Raw genomic sequence first — 15,792 nt, 5'->3', positions numbered from 1 at the left:
AAAAGAATGAAATCTTGCCATTTGCAATGATGTGGATGGAGCTAGAGTGTATTATGCTAAGTGAAATAAGTCAGTCAGATAAAAACAAATTTAAGACACAAAACAGATGAACATAAGGGAAGCAAAAAAAAAAAAAAGGAGAGGAAATACTGTTGTATTTCCCACATCTTAAACCAGGGATTGACACTTAACTAGAGAATAAACTGAGGGTTGATGGAGGGAGGGAGGTGGGGAAGGGGCCAAATGGGTGATGGCATTAAGGAGGGCACTTGTGATGAACACTGGGTGTTACATGTAAGTGATGAATCACTAAATTCTACTCCTTAAACCAGTATTATACTGTATATTAACTAACTAGGATTTAAATAAAAACTTGAAACAACAAGCAAAAAAAGATATTTGAGCTGAAACTGAGAACTAGAGTGTAGAACATATCAATTGATTGACTGATTGATTGATTGATTGACTGTATTAGCCAAGAACTTAAAGAGCTGAAAAGAAGTTTAAACAGGCATGGAGGTAGAAGGAAAGAAAAGGGGATCTTAACACCTCAAAAAAAGCAATTATTCCCAGGTTCAAACTAGATGAATTTATAGTAATGATGAGGATAATGAAAACAATAGAGTATGAGAAACACTTGCAGTATTTTAAGTGAGATACAAACTATCCATATAAAATGAAAGTGTATACCTGGGATTTATTTTATCTTTACAGACTGTTCCTGGAGGAAAAAGGGGGGTGTAGTACATTAGTTTTAAGCACATAGGATTCTGTAATCATACTGCCAGTTTTGAACACTTAATAGCTGTATGAACTGGGCAAATCACTTAGTTCTCTTTGTCTCAGTTTCCCCATCTGGGAATGGGGTTAGTATTACTCCCCATCTCAGGATTAGCTTGAGGACTAAATTAATTACTACATGTGAGGTGCTTGGCACATACAAGTTTTCAATAAATCTCAGCTATTCCTATTACTAGTATGGTTATTGGTAATTTATTGCCCTCCTGCTGTCTACAATAAGCATATAAATGAAGTGGACATGCATTGTACCACTGTGGACAAAGAAAGGATACCATATAAAGGTTCTGAATCTTAGGGGCGTGATATTTGGAATGAAATTACCCTCCCTACACTCTTTGTTGGTCCTATGAGCAGTAGCAACAGAAACAAAGGAAGAATAAGCCCAAGGTAGCTTTCAGCTTGAAGGCCATCCCAGGAGGCACCGTCCCACCACAGGATCCTTAGTGCTCTCTGACAAAACTGCCTGAGCAGAAACTGCCATAGTCGTAAATCAGTGTTCAACAGCTCTTTATTGCCTTAGGGCCTTCTCACTTTCATTCATTTTGCTCCTCTCACCCATTCGCTTGTGGAATGGGTAAGCTCCTTTTCATTTTGCAACAGCCAACAGAAAAGGCACCTCCTCAGAATGTCCCTCTCCCCATCCTCTTTAAACTAGAGGGGAGGGGGGTGGGGGATGGGTTAGCCCAGTGATGGGTATTAAAGAGGGCACGTACTGAATGGGGCACTGGGTCTTATACGCAAACAATGAATCATGGAACACCACATCAAAAACTAATGATGTAATGTATGGTGATTAACATAACATAATAAAATTTTTTTAAAAATATAAAATTAAAAAAAAAATAGTACCTTCCAAATTGCACATGGAAACCACAACTTCCAACACAGCACATGGAAAAATCTGAAATTACCTACAGCATTCAAATGTAAATTTCATGAGAGATTTATCCATAGTTTCTTGCACACTACTGTATTTTCAGTTCTTAGAACAGTGCTGGTGCATAGTAGGTGCTTAACAAACATTTTAACAAAAACAATATGGGTGAATATGATTTGACTTGGTATGGTGTTTCTTATGTTATGATGCTAGCAATAGGAGTAACTTTGTTTCTTGTTACATATTTATTCAACTGCTAGAATGTTGTGCTTGTCAGTGGTCTCTCCTGATACACTGCTAGTATCAGGAAATGCCTAATCTTAGAACTCTTGTCATTCCAAGGATCCTGCTGTGATGCTTCCTTCCTCCACTTTTCTCTCCACAGTTCTTTCAGGTAAACCTTCTCCAAACCCAGCCATGAATATGCAGCTCACCTGTTCCAAATATCTTTGCCTTTCCAGAGGGAGCCAGAAGCTCTGGGTAATCCACTAAGACCACCCCCTCTTCTAGCATTCACCTTACCACTGGCAGGGGAGTTAAGAGCTCCAGAACGTGGGACTTGAGTTAATACACCACTCCCTTCACTTCCCCCACCACAACACCACAATCACAATCAAAATGACACCATCTCAGCCTGCCACTATCTATTTATGACCTTTATCACCTCAAAAAGTACAGCTTTTCTGAGGAATCAAATCATTCCTCATCCTAAGACTATCCTCCTCATTTTGCTATATGGGCCATAAAGCAGTCTAAACTTCATCTCTAGCAGTCCAATTTCCCCTCCTTATTCTAAATCTCTACATACCATCTCAAAACTATATATTTCACTTATTTATTGTTTATCTGTATTCTTCTTACTAGACTATCAGCTCCATAAGGGCAAAGTCTTCTCTCCCCCATTCTTTTTCTTTTATACTGTTGTATTCCCCATATCTTAAACCATGGGTTGATAGACTTTTTCAGTAATGACCAAATAGCAAATATTTTAAGCTTTGCAGCCCATACCATCTCTATTACATACCCTGTTTTTTAACCTTCAAAAATGTAAAAACTCTTCTTAGATCATAAGCTGTACAAAAATAAGCATTGTTCATAGTTTGCTGCCCTCTGTTTTAAACAATACCTGGAATATAGTAAACAGTAGACAAAGATTTATTGAATGAATAAAAAATAAAATTCAAGCCCTAATCTGAACCATTTTCACAGACAGCCCTATCAAAGTTAGTCTCAGCCTGTCCTGGCCATACTGGACCATTGCTACTAATGGATTTAAACATTACTCTTCTTCAGGTTGCTCTTTCCTTTAGCCTTTTTTACCTTCAATTTCTTTCTCTTTGTCTTTCCCTTCTTTCCCTTTATGTCCTTTATGTTTCTTCTCTTCTTCTAATCTATACTATACAATAGTACTTGTACTTAACTAGTTTTACCTTTTATTCACCCTATTTAACTAAAGTCCATGTTGGGATATAAACCTATTTAATCATGCATTTCCTAAGTGTACTCAGTATTAGCCTTATTTTCATCTTACCTAAGAATTTGAAGGTATGCATTTCAATATAAGTAAAAATGAGTGTTTAATTATAAAGTCTAAATACTATCTTAGGAATATAAAAATAGGCATAATGTTATATTCAAATGAATCTTTATAAATATCTTAAGAAAAATGGGAAACCACAGATCCAATTAAAACTTCATACTTTGTCTTAATTTATATAATTTTTAAAACTTTGGGTGAAATTATATGTGTGCATATATGTCAAATGCAGTGGGAGTTGTCAGTATGTAAATTATGAAAACATGAAAATGTAAGCAACTTGTCCTCTATAAATGTGATCAGTTCTATATTCTTAATAGAATCTTACTGCTTTTCAGTATGTTAAAGTGTAGTATATCAAAATATATTGATGTGTCCTCTGCTTCCAGCCACAATGTAATAATAGGGATCAGATTTATCCTCCCACCTAAACCCACCAACAGTTGGAGAAAGCATATAAAACAATGATTTTCATGACACTGGACAGCAAGAAACAAAAGGTAGTAAACCTGAGAGTCAGGAAACAAAGAGAAATGAGCCTGGAAATTGTCCCAGTTTCCTGTTTGGGGAGAGTTTCCAGGCTATAGAACAAGATAGTGGAATCCAGATGGTGTTCAGAAGACTGTCTCAGTTGAGAGGAACAGAGCTGAGAATCAAAGGATAACAAGGTAGCCTCAGTGCACAGAGCAAAGCAATGCGGAGGAGAGAGCTGCACAGAGTGCAGACACAGAAATTAGCAGAGGAACCCCCTAAAGTATGGGAGGAAGAATTGGTCAGCATATGTATGTAGGGAAACTACTGATGTATAGAATAAGAATCATTTAATAGGATGAAATAGGACAGTTCCTGACACTCACACAGCACTAACAGTACTGATTCCCACCAGCTACCTCTCCATGGCCATTGGATAGAACACCGAAAAGGGTCTTACCTCAGTAGTGGGAATGCTTATCCTAGAATGCTACACTCCTACCTAAAAAATCTTCAATGACCTGAAGCAATCAAATTGTTTCCAAGTAACAGTCCTAGGACAAAGCTCAAGAATATTTCTAAGGTTACAAAAATATTCACCCAATGAGGTAAAATTCACAGCATCTGACCTCTTGCATAAGCGTGGGGACAGACAACGATGTCACATATCAATTTTATTTATTATTGTACTGGAGATTTTATGTAGCATAATGAGGCAAGATATATAATAAATAAAATTATATTCACAGACAGTATGACTATCCGTGTTGAAAATTAGATGCAGTCAATGCATTATCTCTTACGGACAAGTGAATTTAGCAAGGTTGCAGGATATAAGACCATTATACAAAAAGTAATTGTATTTCTCTATATTTTCAAAAACTGGTGAAGGGTCTGAGATTTTACCCTATTTGTAAGCTCACTTTCATGGATGTTGGTAGAAACACAAGATTCCTAAGTCAGAGAAGAAGACAGAGACAAAGGCATTTGTATGAGTCCCCTGAGCCCCCAATTCTCAAAGGGTGTTGTGAAGAGGACCAGGTGAATCCTGTACATGTAATCAGATGCATTGCAGGAGAGGAACCACAAGCTTAGAGAACCTAAATATTTCATAATGAGCAGTAAGCTTGTTTAAATTTTATCCCAAAGGGAGACATTTTCTTTATTATAGTGGACAATAAGCACATCTTTTTCCTTTGCTGTGGAGGAGACACACTCTATAACCCAAGATTCTTGCTATACAAATATCTTTGAAAATATAGTCCAGAACAAAGGCAGTCATTGCCTCTGTTCACCAGACATGCTGAAAATCAAGTGACTTATGGAAAAATGTCTCCCATCACATAGTAGCAAAGAATAGTCAAGAATTAAAAATTAAAAAAAAAATTACAGTAGCATCAAAAAATATTAAACACTTAGGGATCAGTCCAAAAGATACATGAATGACCTCTACACTAAAAACACAAAATTTTGCTAAACGAAGTAAAGAAGACAAATAAATGAACAAATATGTCTTATTAGTTCGAAAACTCAATATTGTTACAGCTCTCACCAAATTTATCTGTACATTAAGTGCAATAACAATCAAAATCCCCACAAGGCTTTTTGTATTAATTTAATCACGCTGATTCTAAAATTCATGTGCAAAATGCAAAAGACCTAGTATAGACAAAACCATTTCTAAAACACTAATTGACTTGCAGTCTTATTTGAAAGCTACAGTAATGAAGACAGTGTGGCATTGTCATAAAGATTAAAAAAAAAAAAATCAGTGTAACAGAATACAGAGTCCAGGAACAGACTAAAAAACAGATGGACAGTTTCATACGTAGCAGAGCAGCTCCCTCGCTGCGATCTATTGAAAGTCAGCCCTCGACACAAGGGTTTGTAAAAAAAAAAAAAAAAAAAGGAATTAGAGAGACGAAAAAAAAAATGGAGAAAGAAAAAAGAGAAAACAAACAAAAAAGAAAAAAAAAGAAAAAAATCAGATGGACAAGTAATTCTGACAAAAGTACAAAGGAAATTCAGGGGAAAAAAGATAATCTTTTCAACGAATGATGCTGAAACCATGGGATATCCATATGCAAAAAAAAAATAAAAAATAAACTCTAATCCAAACTTTGTACCATATACAGAAATTAAGTGGTCCTGACTTAAGTAGGAGTTATAACTGTAAAATGACTAGAAAAAAAATAGGAAATAAATATATGTGACTTCGGTTTAGGCAAAATTTCTTGTTTGATTTCAAAATCACAATCCATAAAAGAAACATTGATGAATTGGACTTTATCAAAATTAAAAATTTCTGCTCTTCAAAAATACTTTTAATAAAAAGATATGCCATAGACTAGGTATATGCAAACCATATATATGATGAAGGGTTTGTATCCAGAAGAAATAAAGAACTCTTAAAACCAAAAAAGAAAACAAGCAACTCAATAAAAACAAGCAAAGGATTTAAACAGAAACTTCACCAGGGTTGATACATGGATGGTAAATAACCACACAAAAAGATGCTTACCAGTATTAATCGTTAGGGAAATGTAAATTAAAACCACCATGAGAGGGGCACCTGGGTGGCTCAGTCAGTTAAGGGTCCGAATCTTGGTTTTCGCTCAGGTCATGATCTCAGGGTCGTGAGATCAAGCCGCACATGGAGCTCTTCACTCAGTGTGGAGTCTGCTTGAGATTATCTCCCTCTCCCTTCCCCACTCCGCTCGTGAGCTCTCTCTCTCTCTCTCTCTCAAATAAATAAATAAAATCTTAAAACACACCCCCACACCCACACAATGAGTTACTACTGCCTACTTAATAGAATGGCTAAAATTAAAAACACTGATCATGCCAAGTGTTGAGAGTTCCTTTAAAAAGTTAAATACATAGTTACTGTATGATCCAGCCATTGCACTCTTAGGTATTTTCCCAAGACAAATGAGAACATATGTCCAAAGACATCTACACAAATATTCAAAACAGCTGTATTTGTAATCACCCCAAATCAGAAGTAATTCTAATATCCTCAACTGGTGAATGGATAATCAAGCTGGTATACCCATATAATGAAATGCTACTTAGCAATAAAAAGGATGAATTACTAATTTACACTACAACATGGATGAAGCTCAAAGTAATTATGCTCAGTAAAGGAATTCAGACAAAAAAGAGTACTCATATTAAACTCTAGGAAATGCAAACTGATGTATAGTGACAGAAAGTTGCCTGAAGGCAGGTCAGAATTGAGCAGGAGGGAATACAAAGAAGCATGAGAAAACTTTTAGGGTGATCAATATGTTCGTTATTTTGATATATTTATATTTTGACAGATATATACTGAAATAGGTGCTATTTATTGCATGTTAATGGTACCACAGTACAGCTTTACTAAAAAACAGCTTTACTAAGGACGTCAGTTTATGTTGGAATAGTTTTCCAACTATTTCATAAATTTAATAGACTGGTGACTGTGGGTAGTAAAATTTTACTCCTGCATTATTCTACAGCATGTTAATTATGAGCACCCAAATTAACACTATGCTGGTTTCAGTCCCTTACTTTAACTCAGTGATAATTAAGCAGAGTGTCCCCATATAGCAGAGACGCCTCATTCCCAGCAACCTCTCTTCTTGGCTGTATTTCTAGTATCATTGAGAATAGTAGAATGTGAAACTAACTAAATCTTAATATAGAATTAATCCATTTACTGAAGATATATTTAAAACATAATTTCAATTTAGTCTTAGCATTTACTGCTTACAATGATTATTAATGTATTTTCTAATAAGTATTTATATTGGAATGACTATGTAAAATATAGGTTGATGCCCTCATTTGAAATAATTTCATCATTGTTATTTTATATTGCTTATCTATGTTATTTTCACTCTCTATTCTAATTTCCCTACTCTTATTTTTGTCTATTTTTTAGTTATGTTGTACTATGTTATCACATATTTTTCCTTTAAGAGCCTTCAAATTTTTGTGTAATAAAGCAAGGTATAAGTAAGTAGATACATATTTTAAGGAATTTTTTCATTCTGCCTCACATATGTATATGTGTGTGTGCTGTTTTTAAGAAGCAAATATATAATGTCTCCCTTTACTAATCAGGGTTCCCCTTAGTGTAGCTTGCTTATATTTGAATGGGAGGCCTATATACAAACCACACAATTTCAGCTAGTCAGCTATTTTAACATCACTCAGGTAAATCAAATAGAGTAACATTTTGTAAGCACAATCAACCCAGATGTTTATATTCTCAGTTACTAGTCATGTTCAGGCTGAATGGTTATGAGATAATATCAAAAATGAATTTTGAAAATTGAGTTGGTACAATTCTCTCAAGAACTGAAAATAATTTTTAAAATGAACATTCCAGTGTTGTCAAAATCAGTAACAGTCAAAATCAAGTAGTTGAAAGGTCTCAAAATTCATATTGTTCCTATCACTTAATAACTTTAAGCAGTACTTACCATCCTATTTGACAGTTTCATTTCAAGAGGCAAAAATCATTTATAGAACTGGAAGCAAAATATCTAGGATGTTAAAGAGCAGGGTGATAAAGTTTAGGAATAAGAAGGCATACAAAAGATGTGTATCAAAAAAGAGGAGTTGTCTAAAATATGTGGCACTGGAAAGTGGCAAAGAAAATAACTGGTTAAAAATTATTTATGTAACTTGCATTATTCTTTTATTTCAAATATTCCTATAAACTAACAGTTTCCTTTTGCTGCTTGCAAATCTTCACTCTTGAAAGGTTTAGGGTGTGCTAATGAAGTTCATTTGAGGTAGAAATACACTGTTTCTTACATAGTGCAATGGATAACCTAAAAGATCTTCTACTATAAATAGATGAATGCAATGATTACTTATTTCCCTATAGGAGGTAATGGAAAATTATGCCTAAAGACTACACTAGATTAAGGAATCTACATTCAGTTGTTTTTCTTAAATTTTTTGTGTATAACTGCTGGGATCTTATCATATAATTCTATAGGAAATGTTTGCTGATGAGTTTTCTGTTTTGCTTTGTTTTTTGAAGGGAATATGAGTGCATTAAAAAGGAAAAAAAAAAATCCCCTGCTGTATGTTCCTAACAGGGGGAAAAATGCTAATTGAATGCTAATCTTCTATACAAAGGCCTTGATTATTAACAGTGAGAGGCTCATTGTTTCTCCTTTTTATTGACTGAAAACTCTTGACCAACAGTATAGGGAAGTACTTCTGAAACACATTTTTTTTTAAGTTTTTTTTTCTTTTTTTTTTTAAAACAAGAATTTCCTGGAAGAACTGTAACTCTTTTTCTTTTTTCACATATTATTCCCTTCTGAGACACCTTGGAAAACATAAACTAGGGTTCTGTGAACATACTCTCATGCTACCTGCACCAGGGCATCCTGGGTATCCGTGAGCCTAGTGATACCACTGTACAAGGCCTGGAAAGAGTATGAAGAAATTTTCACGGATAGGATAGAGATAAGGAACTATAAACAGAAGTATTATAAAGCATAATAGAACGTTGCTGCTTAAAAGAAGACATAACCAACCGAGTTTAGCAGATAACAGGTTTACTCTAAATAGCAAGCATTGAGGGCACTGGAACTACATTATCCTTTCCTAAATAAAACTGAGATGAAAGGAAAGAATGCAGTAGTCACTGAGGTAGAGGCTAACATAGAACAGGACTTTCTTTTTATTGTATTGTTTTAAGACTTTCTATTTTAAATGCTACAGAGATACGACTAAAATATAGAGCAAGCTGGGAAACAGTTGTCTGGATTTTCCGTCTCACTAACTCTGGCAAGGAAGTGATCTGGGCCCTTGGGGTATTTTTTTCTTTATAAAATATTCAGATTAAACAATGGCTCAGGATAGGGGTATATTTTTATGATAGTATTTCCCAACATGCACTTAAATATAATTACTTAAATGGCCCTCCAACACAATACTGGGACATGCCTTTTTATTTGCTCTGACTTGTTAATGGTTAGAAAACTCATTTTTTTTTTTTTCTGCTTTACTAACAAGATTCAAGAGTAAGGCCCACAATGTTATTTATGTAGCCTTTTCATTTTTGTTTTGATCTTATATTTGGTTATTCATATAAAATTAAACATATATCTTTGAATTAATAACCATTTATTAAGCACCTACTACTTTCCAGGCATTATATATAATGGTGTCAGACACAGTGTTTGTCCCTCAAGTTGCTCACAGCCTACAGCGGGTGGCAGGCTTGTGATCCATTAAAGTACAAATTATATGTACTAAAAGTATACTAAGTAATATGGTAAAGGGGAAGACTACATACTCTGTCAATGTAAGAGGCCCACCTTATTCAGATAGGAACTGCTTTCCAGAGAAATGATGTTAAGCTAAGTTTTGAAAAAGTCATACCCATTTTCCAGAAATGGAAATAAATGAAATGTAGATGAAATAAGAGACTCATATTGAGGAGAACCTTGAGATGACATATAGATGAGTTTGTGTTTTATGCCGAATGCAATGGTAAACCACTGAAAATTTTAAACAAAAGAGAGATAAAATCAGGTATGGATTTTAGAGAGATCACTTTAATGACCTTGTGGAAGACAGATAAAAGTGGGACTGAAGGCAAGGAGATAAGAAAGGAGGTTATTGAAATAATACAAGCTAGAAAACAAAAGTGTTGCTCTTAAGGCACATGGATGGAAGACAGTATGGTGCCCTGGCTAAAAGCCAGGACTTTGGCTAACAGACTTGGGGCTCAAGCATATCTAATACCTTGTGTGATTTTTGGATGGCCAAAAATTAAAACTGAACAATAATTACTCAGTTAAAAGAAAAATAAACCCAACCAGATTAATTGAGTTTAGGGGTGGGTGTGTGACAGGAAGTCATTCAAGAACTGGCTACACTTGCCATTTCTCTAATAAGCCTCCTGGTCTCTCCCTGTTTGTAGCTTTGCTCTTTGCATCTACTCCATTCTCTTTTCTCTCTCAATTCCTTTCTCTGGTTACTCAATTTATATATCCTCATAATGCACGCTTGCCTACGGCCATCATGGCTCTTCAAGCCTCATACTATATAATGAATAGGCATTTCCTTCTGCTGAGTGGAATGTCTCTCAGTATTTCCTGGGTCACAGTCCCAAGAAAGAAAAATGAATGGCTCTGCTCATCTCTGCTCATCTGCCTAAACTATGATCCATAACTTTGCAGAATTTTGACTGGCTCTAGCCTTGGATGGTAATATATAGAGAAGATAGGGAGAATAGTGGGACCTACTTCAGAGCCTGTGAAAAAAAACAATTACCTTTAGAAGGGATAATTGAAAAGTTTACCTATATCAGTGGCAATAAGAATGAACTGCAGGGGAGAGGTTTAAGGAAAAGTTTAGAAATCAAAGCAGCTGAATGTAATGATCCATCAGATATGAAACATAATAAACAGGGAGGTTTCAGATGTGATGCATTGAGTAATTAGCAGGCCATCTACCCAAATAGGGAAAACAGGAAGAACAGTCCTTTGATGAGTTCAAATTTGAACTTATGGGTCAACTTTTTAGAAAATCCCAGTAGGTAGCTATATATACTGTTTGGCTCTCGAGAGCTATTTGGATTAGAGATAGCCATTTATGACCACTCTCTTTTTTGGCTTCTAAGGTTTTCTTTTACTTTAGTCTTCCTCCCTGCCTCTTCTACGTCCTTTGCATTTGCCTACTCTTCCCTCTTCCCTTGTGATCTCTTTGAGGGCCATATATTTCTAGAAGCCCAGTTTTGGTTCCTCTTCATCTTTTCTATATATTCTTCACTGGATTTCTTCAAATCCTAAATTAATAAATACCATATTTATGCTTGTGACTTACAAACTATTATCTTCAAACTCACATATCCGGTTGCTTACTTCACATCTCAAACTTTCAGTTTGAATCCCTTATAGCCCATACACCCCAGTCTTCTTTGGCTTATTTTATATCATTATTATTCTCTTGTTTAGAAAAGTCAGAACTTGAAGATTATCCTTGATACTATCTTTTTTTAATTCCCCACAGCCAGCCCAAAAGCAATGTCTATCAATTCCGTCTCCAAAATGTGTCATGACTCCATTTTCTTTCTTCCATGACTATTGCGGTCACCTTGTTACAGGCTATTAGCAAAGAACTTTTTAACTATTCAGTGGCTTCCTATTTCACTTAGAATAAAGTTTAGATTTTGACAAAGATCACATGATCCTTACCTCTGTCCTTAGCACATTCCTACAACATTGTGGTCTAGCTCTCTAACAAGGTTCTTCCCATTAGGGCATTTGTCCTTGGTGTTTCTACCCCTTCAAACTATATTCACTGTGCTGGCTTTTTTGAATTATGTAAGTTACAATTCACATGTCATCTGAATAAAGGGATCTTTCCTGTGTCCAGTACAAGCAACCCCCCCCCACCCACCCAATCCCATCACTTTTACATTAATGTATTTTTTTTATGTATCTTTAAAATACTTTTTTCTCTGAAATTACCTTTGTTTTCTTGTTTAAAGTCAGTTTTCCCATGCCTCTTCCCTAGAATTTAAGCTCCAAGAGGCAAAGATGTTGCCTTTCTTATTCACTGCTACATCTCCAGTGTCTAGAATACTTTCTAGTAAGTGTACTAAGTTGTCGATGAATGATTCAATTAATTCTTGCAAAAGACCATTGATGAATCTTCTCATTTCCATTCTTCTCTTTATAGTCCATTTTCCACAAAAGACAAAAGTCATGTTTTGAAAATAAAAAACAGATCATATCCCTCCATTAATTTTCTCTTTGATGGTTTCCCAGTCACTCAAAATAAGACTGAAACCTACCATACATGTTTGCAGTACCACTCACTCTCTTCTTGTTCATTATACTCCACTGATCTTTTCATTTTTAATCATACCAAATTCTTTTGCTTGGGATACTGTTCCTGACATTCAGTGCATAGATATCCTTCTCTCTCTTTAAATTTTGGTTTAAGTGTTATTTCTTCAGAGAGGCTTTCCTGATCGCCTTACTTAAAGGAATTTCCCCCTTGGGATTTCTTTTTTCTCAGCCCCTGATGTATTTCCTTTGTAGCATTCAGTAGTTTTTCAACTACTACAATTATATTTCTGTATATGTGATTTTCATCTGCCCAATCCATTAGAATGCAGGATGATCAGTATAGTGAACAGGTCTGTCTTGTTCTCTTTAGTATACTAATCCTTAGTACCTAACATGATAATTGGGACACTGAAGGTACTTAATAAATGTTGTTTTTTAAAAATGATATCAAATGGTAGTAGAAGCTCTTGAAGTAAATAAGATTACTCCTGTTACAAACTAGAGACACCTAACTAAATTTAGCCTGAAAACATGATATTTTTGCTTTGTGTTGTGTTGTTTTAGGCAGGAACATGTTTTTAATTTTTTTTATTTCCTTAAGGTGTAACATGAATGCTACAGGCTATCACAGTCCTCATCTAGGGGTAGTAATGAAATATTCTAACAAGTAAGGCTTATATCTATTAGAAAGAACATAGGATACTTTGTCAGATATTAATAGATATTAACTGTTTTACTTCACCAGATGCTAACCCCAGAAGGAGTTAGTGATAAGAGATACTAAATGCAGAAAGATCCAGAAGGACCAGGGGAAGAAGACTTGGGGTGTGGGCTTGAGGGGAGATAGACATTTAGGGCAAAGTATATTTGCTGACTTTCATGGAAGTGTCTCAATATTTGAACAGCCCACTCCCTCCACTCCTACCTGGCCCTTGTAAGTATTTAAGTTTGGGACCCCTACCCTTACCTCCTACCTCCTGATTTAGAATAAGAAGAGAGGAGGTCAGAGAACAAAGCCCTAGGAAATGTCAACATTTAAGAACTGAGGTGGGGGGGGAAGCCCAGAATGGAGCAGCTGGAGAAAAAAGACAACCCACCCCCCAAAATGGTTTTCTAGCAGCTTAGAGAGAGAAGTGATTTAAGTGAGCAATTGTGTCAACTGGGTAGAGAATTATTTCCTTGAAAGACATTGCTGACTCTAGAACAAAAGTTTTCAGTGGAAAGTAGGTGTTAAATCAATTTTCAGTGGAGTGAGGAATGGTTATAGACTACTTGAGAGGCATACCAAAGAGGGGAGTGGTAGGCACAGTCTGCCCCAGGTATAGGACATGAGGAAGTGTCTTGTAATTTCAAAACAGCAATAAAACTGACTAAAGTTTGTCTTCTTAATATCGCCATGCTCTAGCAATTCCAAACAAGGTTAGGGTTAAAATTCTCCTCCCCTAGGTTATCACTCTAATTAAAGAGAGGGATAGTATAACAGTTAAAAAAGGGCATAGGGTCAAAGGAGGATGACTTTCTAAGATTAAAGGAACTTGTGAATGTTTGTAATAGGAGAGGACCAGCTTAGAGGATGTGTTTCAACAGAGTAGAGGTTATAACAATAAAGCAACCTGAGCGTATACAGGATGCACAAAACACAGTAATGATTTAGCCTTAAATAAAAATAACATGTCTAATTCCTAGAGGAAAAATCCTGATTCTTGATTCAGAATTGTTGTATTATGGCAAGTTGTAGATCTTTGTTATTTCTTAAATTAATTCACAAATTCTAATTATATTATTAAATAGTTACTCATTTTATCCACTTTTGAAGATAATCTTCTAATAATAACATCTGTATTCCAAATGTGATTACTACTTATTTTGTGGATTTCATGTAAAATAACTTTAAATTCACTGTATTAATAGATATAGTCTAATTTCTGATATTAAATTATTGTATTCTGCATTTGCACTTATTTCATACAGGTAACAAATACTGGGTGTTTAAGGATACAACTCTTCAACCTGGTTATCCTCATGACTTGATTACTCTTGGAAGTGGAATTCCCCCTCATGGTATTGATTCAGCCATTTGGTGGGAAGATGTTGGGAAAACCTATTTCTTCAAGGGGGACAGGTCAGTACACATTTCACATGAGGAAAATAGTTAATGTTTAGAGAAGTTAATATTTCTACTTTATAATAGACATGTACTGTTAAGAATCTGTGTGAATATAAAGATAAGAATTAATGAAATCAAAAATATTTTAACATATTTTTAAATAATATTCAAGATAAATCTTCCTGTAATATACCTAAATAATATGACCTTCTTATGAATGTATATATTCTTCCTCTTCTGCATAAGCTTAACATGCCTATAAATCTGTGTAGGCAATGTATATGTAATCTTGCAATGCATTTTCTTGTCATTTTACTTAACTTATTTAAAAAACACATTTTCACACAGGCTTTTTTTTTTTTTTGCTTTCATATTGAAAGTTAAATTTTTATACTTTGCATGCTGTTAATTGTAAATGTTTTCAAACAATTTCACTTTAGTCATGAGTTCTATTTCTTAAGAAGCTAATTATTTAGGTACCAACAAGTCAAACAATCACTTAGCTTAAAGTGTAAACTCCCTTCCCGGCAACTCTCTTTCATTTCTTTTCCTTTCCTTTCCCTTCCTTTTTTTTATGGCATTAGTAAAAATTAAGTGAACTGTTAGTCTTATGACTTGTAGCATCTACTAGGCATACATAGCTCCACTCCTGTGCACCTTTGATATAAATTACACATAAAATGTAACTTGAAGTCTATATTTTTTATTAATTTAAATTAATATTAGATAGAAAAAGTCATAGAGATGAAAAATAAATTTTTAATTACACAATTACTAGCTGGGTCAAATGTGATACTCAATATAATTTTTATTAGTATGTAGAAGAACTTAAGTATGCATTTTACTGCGTTTTATAGTAAATTAAAAATACACACCCTTACACATAAACACACATATGAACAACAGGCTTTAATGCCCATCTACCTAGTATTGAGTTTGCCTTATAATCTTCGCATAGTATAACCTTATAAAATGTCTCCAACTTTAGGAGAAAAATATGTAAGTATATAAACTTTATTTTACAATTTGCAATTTTTAACATTGATTTCAAACATTGAGCTTTATCTGTGAACCAAAAACTCCTATAATTTTTCTCCATGGATAAGAATGTATACTTTTCATTTTATTCTGTTGCTAGCTCTCTATATATTTGATTTGTATATACTTCTATAACAAAATGTTTTAA

At 34.6% G+C, this 15,792-nt stretch overlaps 1 protein-coding gene across 2 annotated transcripts in view; it reads left to right on the top strand.

Moving 5' to 3' along the window:
* MMP16 (matrix metallopeptidase 16) overlaps nt 1–15,792 on the top strand; it is a 277,042-nt gene that overhangs the window by 236,420 nt on the left and 24,830 nt on the right. For both annotated transcript variants that reach the window (XM_081816217.1, XM_081816216.1), the window contains exon 8: nt 14,471–14,621. In XM_081816217.1, the coding sequence (XP_081672343.1) occupies nt 14,471–14,621 (151 nt within the window). The remainder of the gene's footprint in view (nt 1–14,470; nt 14,622–15,792) is intronic.

The sequence above is a fragment of the Leptonychotes weddellii genome, chromosome 4 (assembly GCF_054177405.1).
Source record: "Leptonychotes weddellii isolate Sample4059 chromosome 4, ASM5417740v2, whole genome shotgun sequence".
Classification (NCBI taxonomy): Eukaryota; Metazoa; Chordata; class Mammalia; order Carnivora; family Phocidae; genus Leptonychotes; species Leptonychotes weddellii.
The sequence above is the reverse complement of the archived record's forward strand: the minus strand, read 5'-3'. Positions and strand labels throughout refer to the sequence as shown.